The 24977-nt window shown below is 38.6% G+C and overlaps 1 protein-coding gene across 3 annotated transcripts in view; it reads right to left on the reverse strand.

Annotated features, from left to right (window-relative positions):
- Positions 1 to 20646: 20646 nt before the first annotated feature.
- Positions 20647 to 24977, reverse strand: part of LOC117288075 (dymeclin-like) — a 34001-nt gene continuing 29670 nt past the window's right edge. For all 3 annotated transcript variants that reach the window (XM_033768773.1, XM_033768772.1, XM_033768771.1), the window contains exons 12-15: positions 23567 to 23672; positions 22883 to 23065; positions 22250 to 22366; positions 20647 to 21032 (exon numbers count right to left, since the gene is read on the reverse strand). In XM_033768773.1, the coding sequence (XP_033624664.1) occupies positions 20886 to 21032; positions 22250 to 22366; positions 22883 to 23065; positions 23567 to 23672 (553 nt within the window). In that variant the 3' untranslated portion in view covers positions 20647 to 20885. The remainder of the gene's footprint in view (positions 21033 to 22249; positions 22367 to 22882; positions 23066 to 23566; positions 23673 to 24977) is intronic.

The following is a 24977-nucleotide window of genomic DNA, read 5'->3' on the forward strand; positions in this document are numbered from 1 at the left end:
CAAGCCGGAAGTCGCATGTATTTTTAAAGTAGTGGTGGCAGCCTGATTAACCGAGTAGTTGAAAAACAGTAGTCAGAACTCGACTACGCAATCAGTAGTTGCGACTTTGACACTAGTCGCCCAGGCTTTGTTCATAAAAAGCCATTATGTAAATTTATGGTAGTTCTCGGAAAGGAAGAAAAAAACTGCACATCCACGCAACAGACCTAAGGCAATAAAACACCCTTTCACACTTGTGAATTCACCCTGGAGTTTGTGTCTGATAAAGTCTGCATACAAGTAAAGTAACACCACGCCAAAAGCCAAGAGATTAAGATGTAATCTATTGCAGTTCAAAATAAATTAGTTAATTTTTTCGACGCGTGCGGAAATACTTTGCTAATCTATTTTTCCAAGGAACTGCACATGCTTGGTAATTACTCAAAATTTATATTAGCATAAAAACTTACTTGTTAAAGAGCAAAGGAGAGCTGGTGATAGGATAAAACATTGTCACGATTGTAGTGAGAAATAGCTCCCTCTGAAGTAACAGAGTTTTTGAGAAAGAGGTACTTTTTCTCACCAAAATATTTTAATCAGCTCAGGCATCTGAAAGCACACAGATTTGTGAAACAATTCTTTAATTATTTTCCTATAACTTCTTTGACCAATTGAGACCAAATTTTCACAGGTTTGTCATTTATACATGTTGGGATTCACCAAGTTAAAAAAGTGGTCTTTGAGTTGACAACTACCAAACATCAGTGCCTTTAACGAGGGACACTCACACCAAGGACTTGGTTGTCTCCTATTTAGTGGGTACCACTTTGTACTTGATCCTTATAAAGGGATCGACTGAACCATTTGGGTTGAGCAAAGAAAAACTGACTATAACATCTTCATCTGACAACTTGGGTTGAAAAGAGATTTTCAGTACTAAACACACAGTGGCCTAATCACCGTGGTTCAGTGGTTAGACTGCAGGACTTGCAATCACAAGGTTGTCGGTTCCAATCCTACCAAGCTAACTACTGATTCCACAATAAATAGAACCAGTTATTGTCTTCTAGTTACCGACTCACAACTTCTATGATTTTTGCAATTGATAATCATTGAAGTTAAACCAAGGTTTCAGGCTTGGAAATACACAGGCCACGACTTCCGTTGCCCCTGGTCTTGGCCTTGTTGCCCCTTCAAAATTCTCCCATTGACTTAAAGATTCTTGAATGGAAGTGCCCTTTTCAAAATGAAAACGACCTTGCCCTTTCAAAGATGAAATTCCAGGTGTGATGTTTGTATGAGAGAGATTGGCTGTTATCCCCTTGTGAGAGTTTTTTTTGGTCAAGTTCCCCTTACGTGATGATACTTCCTTTTGGAGGAATGCTTTTGAAACACACACAATTCTCATGTTATATTTTGCCTGTACCAAGGTCAGAGCAACTGTATCAAACTACTGAACACCCCACAAGAAGTTGGCAACATTTTGTCTAAAAATAGCCAATCTTTCAGTGATGTGACAGCGCATACACAATGATCGATGTGAAGACTGTTCGTATCCACAACTCGTGCTACACCCTTATTCAATCTCAGGATGTCCAATTTTAAAAGTTAAGAAAACAAATTAACTAACTTTTTCAGATTTGTTTAGGGGGAAGGGGCTGAGGTGGGTGGTTTAAGTTCACACTTAAAAATGTGTCTCCAAGGACACTTTAAAGGTAAATCAAAAGCATGGACAGGTCTCTTTGGGGGAATGAAAAGACTGGTTTGCATTTTGAAAGGGAAGGTTTTGGTAAATATTCTACCTTTTATGTCCATTTTTCAGGGGTAGGAGAGTCACTGCTGACAGAAAAAGAAGAAGAAGGTGTGATAAACCGGCAACCCTTGGGTGGTTGAATGTCACAGGGCTATTGGGAACAGTGTTTTTTTAAGCACTGGAGAAGTAGATGAAAGAGCAGGATTTCTTTGGGAGGTGGACAAAAACAACGACTGTTTTTTTTTTTCATGATGGGCTAACAAATTAAGTCTGGAAATTTCTCAATCCTACAGATCTTTTTGTGTGTGTGTGGGGGGGGGGGGGGGGGGGACCGACCACAGGGCATAGCATGTTAGGACATGCAGGCCTGGAATTACATGGGCACCTACGCCATGGAGGTCATGGCTTTTGTTGCCCTGGCCTTGGTGCCCCTTCACAAGTGTCGCATAGACTTTAAGATGTTCCTATGGAAGAAGTCCCCTTTGCAAACTGAAGACGAACTTGCCCTCTCCAAGATGAAATTCTAGGCCTGGACATGTTTATTTATTTTGTTCTTTTCAAGAAAACATTTGATGACAAATAACATAATTGAATTAGTTTCTGAGTCGCGGCATCAATCTTGCAAATATCTAGGGAAGAGGGCATGTCGGTTCTCTCTACAGGGAATTTTAAGCCCACTTAGGAAATAAAGATACCAGAAATCTCTTAAACATGCTCAACGGGAAACACCACTCTACAAATTAATTATAATTAGTTTGGAAAGGGTGTGTGAACTATCGGTAATTGCGTATAATATCTTGAAGAGAAATATCCAAAAGATGCACGCTCTTGATAACACGGGGTTCTTTTGCAGCAAATGAAATATACATGTATCATGCGACTTGTTCTTTAACAAAAATATAATAAAAATTGTAATGTCATCTATAGAGTTAACTTGAAATGCTCATTCAAAATAACACCAATTACAGTTTGGAATGGGCGTGTAAACTATCAGCAGCTGCACAAGCAATCTTGGGGAGATTAACGCTACCACATGGTTCTTTGCATGGTTCTTTAGGGGGCTGAAGACAATCAGAGTATACTGATAGAAACACTGAGTTGTCAAACACCGGTTCTCTAAAGAACCAACCAACACTTTTCCATAAAGATTTACACTTGGTGCCTGCGCAAACCTCACCTGACTAGTGGAACTGCCCAACCACCTATAGAGGTGAGATTGCCTCCATGCCTGGTCATAGCCTTGGTGCTCCTTGTAATGATCTTATAGAAATTCACAATTTCCTCGTATAAGTGCCCATTACCAAGGCGAAAAAGTGTCTTAGTGCACTTGCCATCTTGACAACCGAAGCATTACACCGATATAACCCCAGTACATAACACCAGTACTTCACAAAGATGATTGCTTCAATGCCCCCTGGTCAATGTAATGGTGACCCTTGTGTAATGTTCCAATAAGAAACTTGCAATTTCCTCTTAGAGGTTGCCCTTTAACCCAGAAGCGTTGGTGCCCTTGCCGTATCACTGCCACATCGCATTCTGCGCCTTGAACACCCAGCAGGGTGGATACGTGCGCAATACAAGTCTTACTACTGTTATTATTATTACTATACTTATCATCACAATCAAAGCATCTCAGTTTTGTTTCCTAAAGTTCATCCACAATATCACATAAGTTGTTTTGCAACGGACCGTCACAGGAAAATAAATAACTTGAATGGGCTTTCTCAAGGTGATGCGTCAGACATCTTAAATTGCTTGAATTGTACATGTGTCTCTCGGCTTTAATTAATGTACCGCATTGTAGCCGATGCCAGTACCTACTGGCCATAAAAAACACAATCCTCCCTAAAAGGGTGATCAATCTCTTCAATTCTGCTGGTACTTTATACTTTGTCTCTCTGTACGCTCCCCGGTCATTGCCCGGCCACAATTACTGCTAGTTTTTTTTTGTCTGCATGAGGTGCTAGATCGGGCAGAGAAGTCACACATGTATGACAAATTTGTGAACAAAAGGAGCCAATGCTGTTTAACTGTATAAAGAACAGAGGGGGGGATTAGAAAATGTTAACCTACATGTCCAGTAGTATTGGCAATCAGAGGAATAATTGTGTATGGAAAAACTGAAAGATAAACTGCTAGACTTGGTCACATGGGCCCATTTTCATAAAGCTGTTTTAAGGAAAAATTTCTTTGCTAAGCAAAAATTGAATGGGGCACCAGTCACATCAATGCTGCGCTTAATGTAATTTTGGCTGGTTACCTGTTTCTGCTAAGCAATACTTTTCTGTGCTTAGCAAGTTTTTGTGCTTACAGCCTTTATGAAAGGAACTTTCGCTTTGGGCCCTGTTCATCAAGCATATACTTAGACCATTAACTCCCTGGTGAGCACATTACTTCAAGCTGCTTAATATTAGCACTACAAAGTTAATCAAACACAATGGTGTCTCAGCCCTAGCAGGTATACATTTATTCACCTGGGTGTAGAGGAGCAATTTATGGTTAGGACTCTCCCTCAAGGACACAAGTGTCAAGACAGGGATATGAACCAACACTCCATTCACACGACCGCCGTCAGAACATTTGTAAACACAATCCAAAACCACATTACATTTCAAATTCTTCAAAAAGTCAAACAGTGTATTTAAAAAAAGCCTATACAAGCCAAATGCAGCACTTGTCCCAAAATGCAAGTCAAACTGACTAATTTACCAATAATCATTGCATAAGTTATTGGAACTTATGCATAAATCTTTGACTAAGCTGTAGGGACGTTCTTGGTGGAACTATTGCAAGGCACAAATTGTTGTCAAACATGTGGGGTAGCTCTTCAGTTGAACTAAGACACTCTTAAAGATGTATCACGCTCCCAAAAGAAGTCGCCCAGAAACCTTTTCTGATTCATAACCAGTCTCTTTGTTTAAACCAAGCAAAAGTAACTTCTTGAAAGTATAATATCAGAGGGGTAAATCAACGAACAGCCCCCCTGGGTCTCAAGTCTCGTAAGCAATTATGATAAACCGCAAAAGCGCAGGTAAACCCACACTCATGCTAATAAAACCAAACTGCATGTGACATGGGATTATCGCCAAAGTACAGCGCGAGTCAGAAGGCCCAGTCCCCAAAGACTTTCTTAATAAGGCCCAAGACCCAGGGTGTTAATCGGGAGAGAGCGAGAGAGTGCTACTCCCCAAGTATGCTTATCTCTTTGCTGCCTTCTTCAACCATAAAAAAGGCTTCATTTTGGGTCACCTGGGGTTACCGGGATTAGGACCAATTGACACTGTCTACCCATCAACCAAGGACCTAATGAAAGTTCAATGTCATATCTGAAATTGTGTCTATTTCTTTAAAAGTCCCTGGCAGTAAAACAAACTCCACCGCTAAATTTTATAGAGCTGCTTAAAGCAGAGAATATTGCTTAACATTATCCTGCTAAGCAGGATACCAATCACAGATTATGCAAGTAATATGGTATTTTGGCTGGTAACCAATAACTACTTTTTGTGCAGCTACTTTTTGTGCTTTGGTAGCTTTATCAAATTGGGGGACCTAAAGGCGTTGGTTCCGTGTGTTGTGTAATGCGTGTAAAAGAGCCTAGAACACTTATAAAGGGTTCTAAGGGCTTTGCCTAAGTGTTCCTGGCAAATGGCTGTACAGTGCGCGCTGCAGCACCTAGTCTGCTCAGCAAGAACATTTGAATCAATATTTTCCAGCTAATAGCCACATCCCTTTTAGATGCATCCAGTGGACCCAGCTTGGACCCCCATTTATAACACTTTGCCAGGCAAAATGTAACTGACTCGCTTGTATAAGTTACCACTTAAATTTGAATGTCCTCAGACTATACAAAACGTGCTATGTCATATTTTCTGGGCAAGCTTTTATAGCATCCTCCAGGGCACAACTTAATAGAGCTGCTTAGCACAAAAGTTTAGCATGAAATTTCTTCCTAGACAAAATTACAAACCAAATTTCCATGTGTTGCATATTGCTTGTTATTGGTATTCAGCTGTTTTTTGCTTATTCCTGAAAATCACGTGGGAATGTTGGTCGGTAATCCTGTTTTTATCATGGCAAAAATGTCATGCTAAGCAAATTTTTGTGCTTAGCAGCTCTTTGAAATTGGGCCCTGATGGCCAAACCCTGGAACCACGCTGGTCTACAGATTCATTCAGATTTCTATATGGGTGTTTGCCGTCTCTTATTGATGCAAAAGCTTGCCCTGGACCCTGTGCCACAGCAACTGTCTCTTTAGTCAGTTAGTATGAGGAACTCAATTAAGCAGTAACTGGTGATTATGCAAGTCATTGTACAAGACTTTATTCAAATCAAACGTACAAGTGGCAGCTCTAAACAAGACCACCAGGCCTGCTAACAATTTCAAATTCACAATAAGGCATGCTACTATATCACGTCACCCAGAAGCAATTAGGTTTTTTTTGTTAAAAAAGAAACATTGGACAAAAATTACAAAAAAAAAAAACGCCAACAGCTGAGAACAACAAGAAACATGCTTGAATACAATTGAAACTGCAATCTCTGTATGGCATCTTTGCTGATCATCAAAACAACAACTCAAGTGAGTTTGCGTCAACGCCGATGACATAACTTCATTGTGACCCTAACGAGCAATTCATCCAGTCGTGTCATCCACATAGCTACCTCACGTCGCCATCACGACTGATAGCAATTATTGCAAAAAAACGCACTCACTGCTGGAAAAAAAACCGCAAGCAGCCTGCTAGCAAAGATGTGGGATTTATCCAAACAGACAAAAATTATCCTTAATGGGGGACAATTAACTCTGAATTGGCGAAGAGGTGCCAGTGCTAGCTTTTGCGGTGCTGGGACTGATCTTTGCCGATGTAGATAAGAGCTTGGGATGGCAAGCAGGATCGACATTTGTAGGTCAGAACGACCTCACCCAATCAAATACCGAGGAGGTTGTGTGAATCACACAACTGCTTTCACGTTTGGACGATTTCACTTGATTTTCACGTCTTTACTTATGCTCATTTTTTTTTTGCCAAAGCAGTGAGTAGTTAAACTGAAGGTGAAATAACTATTTTCATGTATGGACAAGGTGAAATAACTATTTTCAGGTATGGGGTTGTTTTTTTTTATTTAGTATGAGATTAAAACGAAAATCAAGGAATATATGGTGAGAGGGTGGCATGAGTGATTGGGGAGGGCTAGTTCACAGGAAGAGCCACATTAGAGAATTAAACTTTTCCTGAGCTCCAGCAATTACGAGGGGAAGTTAATGAAAATTACTTGAGCTGTGTTGGTGTCATAATGATTACTGACCGTCAACAAATATCCATTAAAGAGACATAAATCAAAATTTGTCTTTTCCTTTTTTGGAGGGGGACGTTTTCTTTTTAAAATGCAGGTGAAGCTTTGATAAAACTTTGTTTCACCCAGTGTACAATAGTAATAATGAATACTAAATCTGATCATGCTGAAAAGGGCCCAGACTATATATAGCTGCTGCAGCCTCAGTTCAGGTGTATTGAAAGGCAATGTACACCTTTGGTCTTCGGAACCAGTTGGTTGTTTCAATCCTACATGTATAGACCTTTCTTTTGTTGATAAACAAACCGCCTTGGTTGGCATGGTCGGCCGAATGTTAGTAAAACACTAAATCTTAAAAAGAAATGTTTTAACCAAATTCAGCATTCTCTGCAAACTTTCAATTAAATAAAATACCTCTCATAATTATTTGTTTTGTTTTTAACAAAATCAACAAATTTGGTTACATTGTTACAAAAAATAGCGCTCTTTTCTTAATTTGCACTTACGGCTTTCCATAGTTTTCCAATCTGGGTTGGCAAAAACTCGGGCTGTGACGTTGCAAAAGAAAGGTCTATATGAAAGAATATTATGTACATGTACATGCACTAAAACTAACCTGTGAACATTTCATTTCAAAGGGTGGTTGGATTTCATTTTCAAATATTGCTGGATATTACGTACCATAAAACAAACTTGTGAACATCGTATCAAAGAATTGTAGCTTATTGAGATATTTCACTAAAAATCTGAAGCAGGTAAAAGTCAATGCAGGAAGAAAAATCTATAATTGTAATACACAATCTTGAAAACGTTTCATGCATGAAATGTTTTCAGATTGGAAAGTTTTTTAATCCCTTTCTCTAAATCAACCTTCCTGTCTTTCTCATCATTTACGAGTGCGGACTGCATAAATTTATTCGCCTACTGTACTTTTTTTTTTGTAAAGAGCGCTCTATAAATGCCTATTATTTTAACTCGGTGTTGGGAAACCATTCCACAAACAGATTAGGCCAACAAAATCAATACATTTGACAATTTTCTCAAAGAAAAACACTGGAAGAGGAAATCGAATCGTGCAAACAAACTTCTCAACAAAAACCATCCAATCAAGAAGTCACACAGAAAAAAAAAAAAAAAAAATACATCAAACAAACTAAATTGACAAACTTAAAAAAGAGAACATAAAACAAAACAAAATTCATTACATCTCATCCCACTCAAGTCAACCTTACGTTAAAGCTCTTTACGGTAATCAGATTTTGGCGTCAAAAATTTATTTTCAAAATATCAAAAGAAAAACTTCCCTATGAGCAAATATATATCATGACATACTCTCGCAATAAATTTTGATGAGGACTAATGACATGACAAAAAAAAGTACTAAGACCTGTATATAATACCTCGCTCCGTTCCCTAGCTTAATAAAAAAAAAACTATAAAATAAAAACTTGACGGAAATAGACGAGGGTTCAAGTGTATTTTGTTTAATCCGGCGTCCTTGAGCTTCCCGACAATGTGTCGTCATCATATAATTGTCGGTAATTTGCGATGTTTCATCTTGTCAATCAAGGCACAGCAATGGAACTGTCAAGAGGGAGAGAAGGAATTGAGACATCTTTCATCAGGGTATTAGGGAGTTCTGCCGGCAGTTAGTTTTTTTACCCTCAGCAATCAATCACAAACAAAATTAAGTGTATACTTCTTTTTTTTTATCGAAAAAATAATCAAGTGGACAATTTAAAACGGGCATGATGGTTGTAACAAAAAGTAGGAGCATTACATAGAGTACAAGGGCCTACCTACATTTCTGTAAATGTACAAATGGCTCTAAAGGGTCTATGTACTTTTTGTAGGACAAAAAACACAATGTCCACAGATTCACATTAAACTTACACAGTTTGAAGATAAAGATTCTCTGAAAATATTACTCCCTGAGGTGCTGTAGTTTTTGAGAAATGAGTAAAACAATGTCATGAAAAAAAATTTTGTCTCAGTGATCATGAGACAGAAGTTATTTTAGCATGTAAAAACCTACTTTAATGACATTGTTTTACTCATTTCTCAAAATCTACTATCATTATCTTCAAATGGTTTAAGTTTAATGTAAATCTGTGGACATTGTGTTTTGTGAAACAAAGAATTCACAAATCCTTTAATGGATTTTTCAGTCGACTTAACAAAATTTTTCTAAGGGGGGGGGGGGGGATAGAAAGAATATCACTGGCATACAAAAAAGAGGTTAGGAACCTTAGGCCTTTTTATTCATTCCTCTTTTTTATACATAGGAAGGGGGGGTTTATGATACAAAGAATGAACTAAAAAAGTTCATGTTATAAACAAACTGTTAACAATTGTTTTCACACATTATTTTTTTCGGATGGGGACATTTTTATGACTATTTTTTGACTCCATTAAACATGGTTCAATAGTTTTAACGATCATCATGCAGTCAGGGGCAAGATATTGACTTGCCATGTGCTTTTGTTCACTTGTTTTCTCCAAAGGAGAATGGTCTTTTAATACTTATGTTTCCAAATTGTTTCAATAGTAAAGGGAAAACACAACTCGAACAACATGCTGATGGTGGGAACTCACTAGCAAATTCAGTTTGTGAAAAAGGCTATGATGCATTTGGTGGCAGTGGAGTCTGAATGTCAAAGAGAACATGGCTGCAAAATAAACCTCAAAAATAAGAAACAAAAACGTGGGCCAAATTGTAAAAGCTCACCTACATGTATGAATATTAATAACTTGGGAGTTCAGGCTGCAGGCATTTAAGGGTAGCCTTCCACTTCAACCTAAATTGACCACGCACGGAGCATAACCAGCAGAGATCAAAGTGTTTGATTTTGTTCTCGAGGGGAAAATAGTGCTAAGCAATTCTTCTAAGCTAAAAGAAGCAGGAGATCAGTGTTAAACAGCACATTTGAGACTGTATTTTAGCTGGTAACCTTTTGTGCTTAACCAGCTCTGTGTAATTGGTCTTGATATCATTTGGTCAAAACTATTAATTTTTTTTTTTTTACCCAGACACCGATGTGTGTGTTAGCACTGTATACTCAGTACTTTCCCGAGTCCTGTGAAAAAGTATCACAGGCATATTACTCGGGTGGGATTCGAACCCACGACCCTTTCAATTCTAGAGCAGTGTCTTACCAACCAGGCTACCGAGGTTGCCCGGTAGCTAGAGGCAGTTCGAATCCTATGTTTTGGCAGCGGTTACCGCAGCGATATAAAAGATGTTAAATTTGCATCGGGGATAAAGAATATTATTATTATTATTTTTTTTTTTACCCAGACACCGATGTGAGTGTCAGCACTGGTCAAAACTATCTTAGGACCACCCTTTAAAATCACTTACACAAAATCACATTTCAAACCAAACAATTCCCCCCCCACCTCACATATCACTTTCAATTTCAAGTTGCGACATGGCGCAGCCAAGACACTGATCCTCAATAAAAAAAAATTCACAAACCAAAAACTAAAAAGCATTTCCCCCTCTCCAATAAAAGCCATTCTCACCTAAGTAAGCGGGTGTCTGTCAACAGCCACCAAGTCCTACCATAATAAACCCTTCGCCATGGGAGGAAGGCGTGTGAAATCCAGCACCACTGAGGGGGAAAAGGGGTTTGCTGAAGTGGAGTGCGCTAAAAATCACTGTCTGTGTCCCCCCCCCCCTCCCCTAGTTACGTACATTTGGTCAGATCTAGCTAAAGATCAAGAGGTCTTGATAATCAAGCGGCCTTGGGCCTCTCCCGACACGGTGGAGTCGTATAATTGTCTGTAATTAGAGTTATTGGATCAGACGAGCCCTCCCTACTTTCTCACTCACGATTGGGCCATGACTCGTCAAACTGAAGTGGGGACAGCACTCTGTAGATAAGGAGTAAGGGGGTTAGGGTGACTGGCCACTGGAGAATTCATTGAGATTGGAGCGATAAGGATGCGTTCGATGTTAGTTATATTGTGTAAGAGTTTTTTAAAATCTGTCAGTTCGGTTGGTCGTTGCATTGCGGAAATGGATTCACAAATTATGCCATTCTCTTTAGAATAATCTGGACAACATGTGTACAATCAGGCCTAGAAAACAACCACTACAGCATATGATGTGCCCTGCGCTTAGGCTGTGGTGCCCTTGACAAAGTTCTAATACAAGTTTAAATTTCCTCTAAGAAGTGTCCCTTGCAGACGGAAATTGCGCCCTTGCGCCCCCAGTGAACAATTTCCCTTGTATAGCATGGCAAAATGCTACACAACATGTACCAATTATGATAAAATAATCACCATTTTGCTTAGTACTCATTATATAAGCATTCAGTGTGCACAAAATCAGTTCAGCCTACATGTTTTGCTTCCAGCAAACTTGCTGGATGAAATCTTCCCTGGCCCTTTTTAAAAGAGCGAAATTCAAGGCCGTTAAAACAATGAAAACAGTACTAAGGTCATGAAGAACACGAATGTCCTTAAAGGCACTGTACTATTGGTAACTGCTCAAAATAATTGTACGCATAATTGTTAGTGATCAATGGAGAGATTGATAGTACATTATAAAACAATGTGGCCGAAATGGCTCCCTCTGAAGTAAAGTTGATTTCCAGAACAAAGTTATTTCTCACTAAAATATTTGAATTTGATTTCGAGACCTCAGAATTTGATTTTGAGGTCCCGAATTCTAGCATCTGAAAGCACACAACTTAGTGTGACAAGGGTGTTTATTCTTCCATTATTGTCTCGCAACTTAGATGACCAATTGAGTTAAAATTTTCACAGGTTTGTTATTTTGTGCATATAATGTTGAGATACACCAAGTGAGAAGACTGGTCTATGAAAATTACCGAAGGCGTCCAGTGTCTTTAAGTGCAGCATTTTGAATGAATAAGAGCCAGTGGCATCAACGCGAAGCTGCCTTGTTTCAATGTTCTTGTTACATTAATGTCACAATCATGACAATGTGAGCCATGTACGGGAAGTTAGTCGTGACATGGACAGGGACGTCACGATCCCACATCAATTAGAAGACATCGACTCAGGAAATCCTATAATCATATCATCTGAATTACAATCATTGAAGGAGCAGATATGGTGGTGGCACCCCCATTTACCCCCCCCCCCCCAACCCCCCTCTGACTATACATTAATGGGTCTCTTCCATGTTTCCTGAACACAACAATGATCCATAAGACAGGAAACATACAGCCAGCAATCATGATCCAAGACCTGGGCTTAACTTCATAGAGCTGCTAAGCACAAACATTTACTGGCATGAACATTTTTGCCTTGATAAAAACAGGATTACCAACCAAATTTCCACGTGATTTTCAGAATTTAAGCAAACAAAAGCTGAATACTAGTAAAATTGGAAATTTGTTTGGTAATCCTGTTTTTATCAAGGAAGAAATTTTATGCTAAGCAAATTTTGACATTGGGCCGGTCTAGGACGCAACGAATTGGCGATTGCCTCCAAGCCCCCTGGTCATTTGCCTCGGTGCCCTTGAAATGCTCCAGTAGAAATTTATAATTTCATGATAGGGTGCCCTTTACCAAGGAGAAAATGCCTTGATGCACTTGCTCTTTTAAAAACGAAGTATGCTTACCATGGAGCTGCTTATAGCAGAAAATGTTGCTTGACATTTTTTTTGCTGAGCAAAAATGAGCAGGATACCAGTCAGAGGTTGTACATGTGTGATGTGCCATTTCTAGCTGGCTAACTGATTCTGAACCTCTCCCCATTACATCATTTTTTTCTGTTGCTTAGAATGCAAGGGGTTGTGGGTTCGAACCCCACCAAAAATCACCCCAAATCGAAATATAAGTTTGAGCAGCACCATCCTCAGTTTTAATAATTTGAAAGCAAACTTTTGCCACTTCTTTTTATATCAAATTTATTACAAAGAATCAAGAGTTGCTGAGAGTCATTTTCAGTTTGCAAAGGGCAGCTTCAATCAGAAAATCTTAAAGTCTATTGGAAACTTTTGAAGGGGCACCAAGGCCAATACTAGGGGCAATAAAGGCCATGGCATCTGTGTAAATCCAGGCCTGGAGAGCTTTACAACCAAGTCTTACAATGAAGACAAAGGCCTCTACAGTTTATCTTTGTATCTAAAAATTGTTCGGTATTTTTCTTAACTTCCATATTAAAAGACATTGGACACTATTGGAAATTGTCAAACACTGCCTTCACAGTTGGTGTATCTCAACAAATGCATAAAATAACAAACCTGTGAAAATTTGAGCTCAATCAGTCGTCTAAGTTGCGAGATATTAATGAAAGAAAAAAAGAAGAAAAACAAAAATACCCTTGTCGCACCATGGTCACACGAAGTTGTGTGCTTTCAGATTCTTGATTTTGAGACCTCAAATTCTAAATCCCAGGTCTCGAAATCAAATTCATGGAAAATTACTTCTTTCTTGAAAACTACGTTCAATTACAAATTGTAATGGGGTCGCTCTCCTGGAGTCGCCGCCATCACATGGGCCCAATTTCATGGCTCTGCTTACCGCCGAATTCTGCGCTTACGATCAAGCGCCAAATTTTTGCGCTAGCCTTGTAAGCGTAGAATGCCTAGTAACGTGGAGTACGCACGCGCAGAAGCCCAAATTCGCCGCTAACCCGTGAAATAGGCTTGCCGTACGCACAAAATTCCCTGCTTCCATAAGCGCTGATTCTGTGCTTACGGTATTAGCAGAGCCATGAAATTGGGCCCTGGTCTCTTTCAATCGCTGCTCTTCTCAGCTCTCCTATGCTTCTACCGCTCCACTTTGTGACATTGTCTACCTAGTGCAGCTTAGGAGCCTCGGCAATACAAGCTGTTTAAATATTATTACAGAAAAAAAGAAAGAAAAAAATGCTAGAGACATTGCAGTGTAAATGCTTAATTATTAGACTGAATTGGAATTAAGTCGGCCACTGAAACATCCACCTGTTTCTATAAACCGGACAGAGCATGGAAAGAAACCACACTCCTCATGGTCAGCTCAAACAGCCTAGGGAAGAACAATCATCCCACATACAGTCCATCCTGAACATCTGGTTTTAAGGATTTATTGGTTTTTCCGTATGTTTGTGTGTTTTGTGTTTCCCTTCAAAAAACACATATTTATTACAAATACTGGCTGGCATGGGTTTAAAGCGTCTGGATGTACACACCTCAGCTAAGGGGATTCTAAACCACCTGCCGCGGGCACGATATTTGGTCTAGGAAAATGTATTAAGTATAGGTTGGCTTACATTATCGTAGACTTTCCAGGCTATTTTAAGGGAAGGTATACGTTTTGTAATCAATCTTAGAAATATTGAAATATAAACTATTGGTTAGAATCCTAGACAGCTTTCGATAGTACAAAGCATTTTGAGAGTATAAAGCACTTAATGTTTTTATCCATCCTGTCATTGGCGCGTGTGCTGTTGGATGTGGCTGAAATAAAATAAAACATTTCACTTCGAAGTAATGTGGTTATTGTAAAAAGATATCAGTTCTTATGCTGAATCTGAGAAGCATTACTGCAGTAACATTTCTCAGATTGTGTATTTCTATTAGGATTATTCTTTCTCCGTGGACATATTCGCTCTGGATCTCAAAAATGCAACCACCTTTTGAGATGAAATTTTCACATGTTAGCTTTGTTGTATACAAGTATATCTACATTTCTTAAGATGTAAAACAACCGAACGGTTCCAAAAAAACAACTTCTGAGGACCAACAAAAATGGAAATCAAACTTATGTAGGATGAATAACATGCCTGCTGCCATTCTAGGTTTAACATTGTTATTGTCCGTTTGTTTGTATTTCCTTTTTCCCTTCTATTTTTGCTGTTGGTGACCCTGTTGATGTTGCTGCTGCTGCCGCAATTCTAGGTTTTAACATTTTGTTTCTTGTCTGTTTGTTTGTATTTTCTTTCTCCCTTTTGTCCTTGTGTTGTTGCTATTGCTGTTGTTGTTGTTGTTGATGTTGCGGGTGGGGAGCTTAAACAGCTCTGCACCCTTAAAGAAGTGTCACTCCTCAGTGAATCAATTATACCTGTTTACCAGACTTGTTGACGACTATCGGAAAGACAAAAACAGAATATAGCTATTGGACAAAAACAAACACTTCCTATTTCCATCCTTTATTTCATAGTGGCTCCGTCCATCTATTCCAAATGATTTATTTACATACATGAGATTCTTAAAAAAAGAAGAAAAAAAAGGTGTTTTTAATTTTAAACATGGAAAACGGACAGAGACCATTATGCTTGTAGGCAAGCTACGTACTTACAAAAATAACTTGACAGGTATTTATAAGCTAATTAGTCAAGTTGTGATTTAATTTTATTTAGTCAACTCAAAAATTCCTTTTTGAATCAAATGGGTTAAAAAAACAGCAACTCTTGTCATTTAAATTTTGAGCTTCATAAAACAAAAAATTACAACACTTATCCACCATAAAATTGACCACTCTACAGACAATATTTCTCAATATTGAGATTTGTGGGATTGTTAAAGAGGGTTGTGTCGGCATGTATACAAAACAGGCCTGTGGCTGTAAACATGGACAAGGAATAGACCCTCCTAATGAATTATGCTACATGTAGCCACATTCACGCATGCCTCGTTGTTGGCAAACGTCAAAGAGATGTGCGCTAAGCAGACGCACAATCGCATCTGTGTCACGCTGCCATTAGCTAAATAAAAAACAGCACTATGATCCTTCATTTTGCTAACCAAAATGTTAGTGCGCACACACTACGTGTATTGACCCATTTCACCTGACGTCATCATCATAATAATCTTGGATGTGCCATTTTGGTGGTCAATGTCAACGTGTGTTATTCAGTGAAGTGCGCTTTTTTAGGTGACGCGGCGTTTACAGGTAAGCCTATTGACCACCAACATGGTGAACATGGCATCAGTCGCCGCGTGTGACGCGCATGCAAGGGGTCAATACATGTGTTTTACATATTTTATGGGGTCTATTGGAAACTATCGCCCAGTTACTATACTGCATGGGAACCCTTCCTCCATATCATATCAGTGGGGGGTCAGGGTCGAGCGGATAAGAGCACCGAACTCAAGCTCTGGTGCTTCTGTTCAACAGAGTGTGGGTTCAAGTCCCGGTCGTAACACTTGTGTCCCTGAGCAAGACACCTAAATGTAACAATTATTGCTTCTCTCCACCCAAGGGTAAACTTACCAGGGGGCCAAGATGGTTTAAGGAATGAATTAAGGGCTGGGCAAAGTGACCAGGGGTAATAATTTTGGAAGCGCTGTAAGACGCTCTTCGGGTGTGAAAAGCGCTATATAAAAAATGGCTTATCATTATTGTTATTATCTACGGAGAGCTCATATAAAACAATGGACAGTTGCAGTAACTGCATGGAAACTCTTCATCCAAATCATATCAATGGAGAGATATCTACAAATAAATGTGGACGGCGCATACAATAACTGGGTTGGAGTTCATAATTACATCAGCCACAGGCCTTCTTTGATCATGATTTATAACACAGCCCCTTAAATCATAAATTATATCGAAATGCTTAATCTGAATTGGTAAAAAAAGGTGACAAGGTAATACAAAAAAAAAATAAAAAAATTGACACAGATATTCAAGGACGGCTCTTTGTTCGTCAATTGTGTGGATTTAGTCTATTTAGTGACACCTCCGGTGTATTTTAACACATAATCAAATAAAAAATGACCTCAATTGTAATAACACACACAACACAAAACCCCTTTGATCCCTCGGTGTCTACAAATAAAAATAAAAATCAGACTAGGTTTTAACCATTAATAATATTAATATGTACATGTAGTTCTTGTATCGCACTTTTTTTTTCTACACCCGATGTGCATCTCAAAGCGCCTAGGCCTAGTTGGGTTTTTTCTGCAAGGTATGCGAATTCAATGTTTTGAAGTATGATCACTATTTCCTTTGTTTCAGCACCATGTAATGTATGACAATGAAGCCAATCAAACCAAGAAGAGCTAGAAGAGCACTCCTTCTCTTAAAGCAATAAGTGCACTGGGTTCTTTTACTTGAGTTGCACAACACACGGAACCAACAGCTTTAAGTCCCATCTAAAGGACACAGCAATAAGGAGTTAAAGGCAGTGGACATTATTGGTGGTTGTCAAAGACTAGCCTTCACAGTTGGTGTACCTCAACATGCATAAAATAACAAACCTGTGAAAATTTGAGCTCAAATGGTCATCGAACTTGCGAGATAATAATGAAAGAAAAAAACACCCTTGTCACACGAAGTTGTGTGCGTTCAGATGGTTGATTTCGAGACCTCAAGTTCTAAATCTGAGGTCTCGAAATCAAATTTGTGGAAAATTACTTCCTTCTCGAAAACTATAGCACTTTAGAGGGAGTCGTTTCTCACAATGCGTTAAATCATCAACCTCTCCCCATTACTCGTCACCAAGAAAGGTTTTATGCTTACAAAATTCGCCCCACTCCTTGCAGTAATAATACCTGGCGCTTTGTATCCTTTGGCAAAGGCGCGTTATAAATTACGGTTATTATTATTATTATTATTATTATTATTATTATTATGCTAATAATTATTTCGAGTAATTACCAATAGTGTTACAACCAGGATTCAAACCCACAATCCGCTGATCAGAAACCCCAGAGTCCGGTGGTCTTATCCGCTCGGCCATAAAACGGCACCATGTAAAGTTGGGTGTAATATAAATCAGTTACAAATATTTTGGGGACCGATTCAGGAAAATCGTTGATTGTATTATTACCATACACCTTACAATGTAAAGGCCTACTATGAAGATATAATTTTATACTGCCTCAGTACAGAAAAAGTCTGTATATTATACATTATTCACACAGATTGTCAGTTTAAAAAACTCTGGCTAAATAATTGTTATACACCAATAATACTTTACTCTATTAGATAACAAATATTTCTGTCTGTTTTAGTTCAATACATTATTTACAAAATGTACAGCTACATGTACAGTAAGACTATCCTCAGCAGGTCTCTGTGTATAGAATAATTTACAAACGTAATCAATTAATTTTGGTCAACATCTAGTCTAAAGAGAAGTCTGCAAGTTTGGTTAGTTGGATTTGGACCGGTTATTGTCTACCCGTTTTTGAAACGGGGAAATTTTGTACATCAGCGCCCAATTTCATTATTAACAACTGGGAATTTATTGAATGCTTATCACATTTCAGACTCTTAGTAATTTGCTTAGCAATTTACACAAGATGGCTACCGCTATTTGCTAAGCCAAGGGATCGATCACCAACTTTATACAGTTTATAATTTTGTTTTCTGCATAGCAAATTTCTTTGCTAATTAAAAAATTAGTGGGGCATCAGTTGTAACAATGTAAACGTAATAGAATTTTGGCTGGTTACCTGTTCCTCCTTAGCAAAATGTTCCTGTGCTTAGCAAGTTGTTGTGCAAACAGATGAAATTGGGACAAGGGGCCGATTTTACAAACAGCTATATAAATTTCCTCCATGGATTGATCTAAACTGCAAATCAGTCATAGTTGTTACATGTAAGTGAAGTGTTTTATCACAATACAAATCACTATGGTATTACTGACAATTTGTCATACAACGAAATCTATTGCTTTGTGAAATCGAGCCCAGGTCCAAATTGGCAGCTACATGTATTGGCTAGGGCTCGTGCTGCATATTGATCGCCATGACAACATGCCACAACAGTTGCTCCAGAACGTCGCCCCACAGTATGAACGGTGAAGTCTTTATTTGCCTCATCTGACTTTTAGAGAAATATTGTGTTAAATTTCTTGTTGAAATCTCATTTCAAAGGAATCAATTAACGATCAAGCTATAACGCCCACACAAAATTTCAATTTAAGTACTAATCTTGGAGTAGAGGGGTTTCTATAAAGAGTAGTAATTTATGGATGAACTTCACAAATGTATTACGACTTTAGACAACACCCCCTTAATGTGTGTATTACGTTGGCTCAGTGCTGTAAGGTCGTTAAATGCAACTCAATATCCATAATATTTATAAGGTCGTTTAGTGAAACTTATTTTCTGTGGAGACCACTCTGGATCAATTAACCCATTTACTCATATGCGTATGAGTTTTTTTTTTTTTATCAATAGAAACTGTAATAAAAGCCTGGAGTTCAACGATTCTGAGTAAACAATAAAGGGTTGCAGAAAATGCTATAAATGCAGAGTGTGTGCATTTATGATAGTCCATGTGTAGATATTATCAGTTATTTCACATTGAGGCGCACTTGGCTTGGCTGAAGCACCAATTCCAAATCCAGACTGATTCTTTTAGAAGTAAAAATATAATATAACACAAGATTTTAGAACCATCATCAAACCTCTTAACATAACAACACACTGCAATTTCATCATAACAAAATATTGAAGAAAGTTTTTATTTTTTTATTTGTCTATTATGTACAAAAAAAGGAAAGTGGATTGCACAGGTTCAAATTCTTTCTGGCAAATATCTTATCCAACTGTTTCACACAACATACTGATGCAACGATTTTCAAAGAATTATACAAACACGTCTGATGACAGTCACCCAACTTTTAACAGTTGTTCTCAGCCACTAAAAAAAAAACACAGTTTGGAAATCAACTAAAAAGTTGCATAATCGTAAATCTAAGATTTTAAAACTGTAGACAAAAGCTTGAACCCTTGATGTCTTCAAGACAATGCCAAGATACACAGCTTCAATAACCATACTGCCTTCGGGGGTTTTCCTCAACTTTAAAAAACAAAAAATGTAGCTGTACTAATAAATCCTTCAGTACATCTCATGTACATGAATCGCTAACTATTTTATCAATTTAGTTGTTCTGTCCTTTTTTTGTTCAAAATTGTCACATTTATTAAGAGTGAGCAAGTAGTCGTTATAACAGATACCTAACACCATGTCACAAGAACTTTTTCAGAAATTATGATTTACTGACACAAGAACGTTTCCCATTACATAATTTGTTATTGACTCTGTCACAATGATTGATGCTGTCATTTAAAAAAAAAAAAACTACACACAGCTCAGGTCAGCGTGGATTGATCTATGCATGCTTGCGTTGACTGAGCCAAAGCAAACACCATTTTTACACATCATCACATTATGCTGGGAGAAACTGTGTTCAACTGCTCGATTTGCTTTTTGTCACTTCAATCAGCTTTACCAAGTATTGTCAACTCACATAAGGCCAAATTTGATAGAGCTTTCACTGATCAAATTTGTTGATGTTCAGAGCATGTTCGGAGCAATCAAGTCAACGTTGAATGTCAACGTTGGATCATTCTGGTCTATCTCTCCAAGTCTTAGTCGCACTTCCTTAAAGATTACAGTTCACGCCCTTGGTCCAACATACAAAGTTATCCTCAAGGATAATGTAGGGATCATCTGTTGCAAATCCAATGTTTCTTTAATTGAATCAGAGAAAATATCTTCCTCCGTATGTTACTTATTCCGGTTCGATCAATCGATGCGAGTTTATCCTGGATAACAATGGGTCCATTGTTGCAAATGAATTTTTTCTTCAATTGAGTGAGATAAAATATCATCCTCTGTATTTGAACTATTCCGTTTCAATCAAATGGTTCAAAGCCTGTCTCAAGCATACCCAAGGAATCTTCTGTCGCAAACACCATGTTTCCTCAATTTTCTTCATGTTTCCTCCGTATTTGAATTATTCCGTTTCATCAAACGATGTGAAGTTATCCTCAAACGGACCTGTCGCAAATACAATGTTTCCTCAATCGCCTGAGAACAAAGATCATCTTCCCTATACAAACAATTCAGTTTCCGGTGTCGAAAGGAGACGAGGAACAAAGAAAAACAGGAAGGATCCTACCTTCCATCCATTGGTGAAAATCTCCTTCGGTTCTTAGCTGGAGTTCAGCGTGAAGAGCTCTATCCTATCAGGATCCCAATACAAATTGGAGGAATGATACACCAACGACCAAACATACGGGATAAAGAACTCCTCCGGCTGGTCCTCTTCGACATATTTGAATTTCAAGTCTGGAAATTTCTGTAAGAGGGAAAAAGACAGCAACAGAAGCAGCGTTAGGCTATTAGCACTATTGCTAAAAACACTAAGCTTAGTATCCGGATCTCAGACAAACATACACAATTTCACTAACATACGTTCCCGTACGTGTCCAGGTGTGTCTAGGTTTACGCTATTGCTACCCTATACTTTAATGCAGTTTGGCGCGTTAATGACTTGGTGATCGCGCATAAGTGGTGGAATGTTTTTCTGACAAATTTTGCCCAGCACTCTGAGAAAATTACACTCTGCCGCAAAGAACAGCTTTCACCCAGATTTGCTCTTCAGCAATGATGGCCCCCATATATATCATGTATAATCATGAATACATGTAGTTTTGATACTCTGCTCATCCATGGTTAACTTCCAAACAAATTTGATTTAAAGCCAACCATAAAAAATCGATCTACATGGAGCTAAAATCCTGGTGAGAAGAACTGGTGGTTGACAACTCAACGTTCCGATCAGTCAGTATACGTTCCGATCAGTCAGTATACGTTCCGATCAGTCAGTATGTTCTGATTGCCTTTAGGGTTCCCAATAGAGTAATAATAATAACAATAATAAAAATGTATACCGCGCTTAATACTACGTTTCTAAGCGCATGGTGCTGGTGTCCAGGTGAAGACTATAGTAAACCAGGGCAACAGCGCATGGTGCTGGTGTCCAGGTAAAGACTATAGTAAACCAGGGCAACAGCACCAAAATAAAGAACAATGCATAAACAAAATAAGCAAACAAAAGCAAAAATAAACATGAGAAATAAACACAATTAACAGAAAATAACAAGCTGCAAAATGGGGTAACTACAAAGATTTGAACAAGTGAGTTTTCAACATAGTGAGTTGAACAAGTGAGTTTTCAACATAGTTTGAACAGTAGGCCCATATCAGAGCATACTTATAGAAAACCACACCTGATTGTATTCCCACCACACCAAGTTTCTAATTCCACTTTAGGATTGGTTCTAGAAAAAGGCAACATACTTTAACATTTGCTTTACAGTAACACCATGTGTGTATCTACTTGCCAGGTAGATTATGTTCTTTTAACAAACTTGTCTTGCTTGATATTTTCTACTACTGCGAAGTAGATTTTCAGAATTCAGGAGACTTCTCAGTTTTAGAATACTTTACAACTTGTAAAACGTCCACAGACTTTTGTTAGTTTGAACTAAATACCCAGGCTTCGGCACTTACTCTGAGTCTATCTCTGGGCCACTGCAAGATACCCTGTTTAATGACGTCCAACACTTGGTGTGCTGTTAAATTGTGGTGCTCCTTATGCTCCAGTCTTTTGGAGAAATACGAAAGAACCTAGAGATAAAATAAGAAAGAAAAGTTTTGAAATATTAGGGAGTTTTTTAACTACAAGGCAGAAAACTTAATAACCAGGCCTGGGGTCGATTTCACAAAGAGTTAGGACTAGTCCTAACTTAGGAGATTATGAGAAAACGTGTGGCTAGTCCTAAGTTAGGACGAGTAACTCGTTCCTATTTCGAGGTAAGACTAGTCTTTACTCTTTGTGAAATCCACCCCAGGAATTATGTACACAGAGGCCATGGCCTCTGCAACCTTGGGCCCAAATTTGTAGAGCTGCTTAAGCAGACAAAGTAGCTAAGCACAAACAACTTTACTTTGCAGAATTAGGTTACATTCTATGCTCAAGGGTTGTGAGTTCGAATCACACCCAAGTAATATGCCTACGTGTGAATTTTTTTCACAAGACTCTGAGTATACAGTCCTAAACCACATCGGTGTATGGGTAAACACAAACAAAATTAATATTCTTTATCCCTGATGCAAGTTCATCATCTAATTCTTGAGACTTACGGTATCAATATTCTGTATGATGTCGTAGAATTTGGAATGCGTCTTGAAGCCAGTGAACCTTTCACATTTGTAGAGCAGTGTGTAGATGAGATCAGGGTTGTGGGGCAGCATGTTGGTGAGGCAGGAGTTGATGATCTCCAACACCATCCTAATGCTGTCCTCCAAGACAGCCAAATCTGACATCTTCAAGGAGTTGGAAGAAGGAATAAGGAGTCAGTGTATCAGTGAGGTTTATTGACCAGGCAAGTCACAGGCTCATGGTATGGGCACACTTTCATAGAGCTGTTAAGCACAAAAAAACTAGCTAAGCAAATCAAAATTATGCTTACCAAAACTTTGTTAACAGCCAAAATGCTATTTCTCATGTACAATCTGTAACTGGTAGCCTAATGGTTGATGCTCAGCAAGAGCCTTTTGAGCAATATTTTCTGCTTTAGCAGCTATATGAAAATTGGCCTTGGTTTGGGGTGATGATCAGTTTGGTCTGAGAGGTTATTCCCCATTTATTGCATGCAATGCAGGTTTGTGCTACAAGGACATAATAGTCTAAAACTATGTGCAGTGTCCGTGTACCAAAATGGCATCTAAACTTTTTGGGGTAATTAAGGCAAAAAACTTGTTTTAAAGGTAATTAATTGTAGATATAATCATAATGCTTTAAATGTATAGATATAAATGGCTTACCAGGATCTCACATTCAGGATCTTCCTCGATTGAAGGGATTTGTGTTGAGCGCTCTCTAAGATGAGCAACAATCCGATCATGCTTCTTGGTCAACGACTCAAACATGCTGCAACAGTCACAAAAATATCAACAATTCATTCCATTCATTAATTCTGGTTGTTAAGGATACATTGTAACAATGGCAAATGCCAAAGACTGGGGCCCAATTTCATGGCTCTGCTTACCGTAAGCTAAGAGTCGTACCTCACAGGTTAGTGGCAACGTACTCCATGTTACTCCATATTTACGCTTACACAGCTAGGCGGTGGTGAATTGGGCCTAATATCCACACTTAATGTGACCAACATTATACAGTTTCACTAGGTTAGTTTACATGGGCTGAGGGGTGGTCAGTAAGACTACCCATTGGACACGGTTAAGTTACCTGGGTGACATTTTCCTGGGCTGTTCACACTGGACTTAAAATGCTCTTACCCATTTGCTCAGTTAGTTTACGCCCCCCCCCCCTCAAAAAATAAATGAATAAAAAATGATGCCAACATGGCTTTAGAATGTGTAAGAAAAAACCCAGAGATTCATTACAGGGAAAGCCCCTGCCATCAGGGCTCGGTTTCATAGAGCTGAGTTTTAAAGCAGAAAATACTGCTTAAAATATCCCTGCTCAGCAATAATAAGGAGGATACCAATCACAAATTGTACATGCGACATGGCATTTTGGCTGGTAACCTTATTCTGGAAAGCACAGTTTTGTTTTGCTTGGCTTAATTTGTGCCTTTAAGCATCTCTATGAAATTGGGACCCGGTAGGGAATGAAAACCCAAACCACATAGTAGCCCCAGGGCCATAGAGATGTAAGGTGAAGATACCACTATGTCAACCCGACTGACATGGCTCAGTAATGCAACAACAGGTGCCCCCTGAGAGATCTGGGCCAAATTTCATACGGCTGCTTAAGCACAAAAAGCAGCTACATTGTAAGCATAGAAAAACTTTGCTTACCAGAATAAGGTTTATACCAGCCAAACTACCAAGTCACAAGTACAATTTGTGACTGGCATCCTGCTCATTTCTGCTTAGCAGAAAATTATTAAGCAATACTTAGGCAACTGCTTTGAAGCAATTCTATGAAATTGGGGTCTTTCAAAGTTAAATGTTGAATCAGAGGTCCACAAAATTTATCATTTATTAACTCTGGTTGAGAAGCTAGGGACTCTCAGTAAAGCAAATTTAATCAATACACCAATGAGAAATGATAAGGCGCCGATTCAACGCTCTTTGCTCTTAGCGTCGTACAATAAGCTCTCGAAAAAAGGTTAATTTTAAGAGAACACACTGTGATGACAGTAAATGAATTGTCTCCGGAGGGTTAAATGATCAAACAAGCTAAGAATGCACACTTTATTGCTAGAGT

This window comes from Asterias rubens, chromosome 3 (assembly GCF_902459465.1).
Source record: "Asterias rubens chromosome 3, eAstRub1.3, whole genome shotgun sequence".
Taxonomy (NCBI): Eukaryota; Metazoa; Echinodermata; class Asteroidea; order Forcipulatida; family Asteriidae; genus Asterias; species Asterias rubens.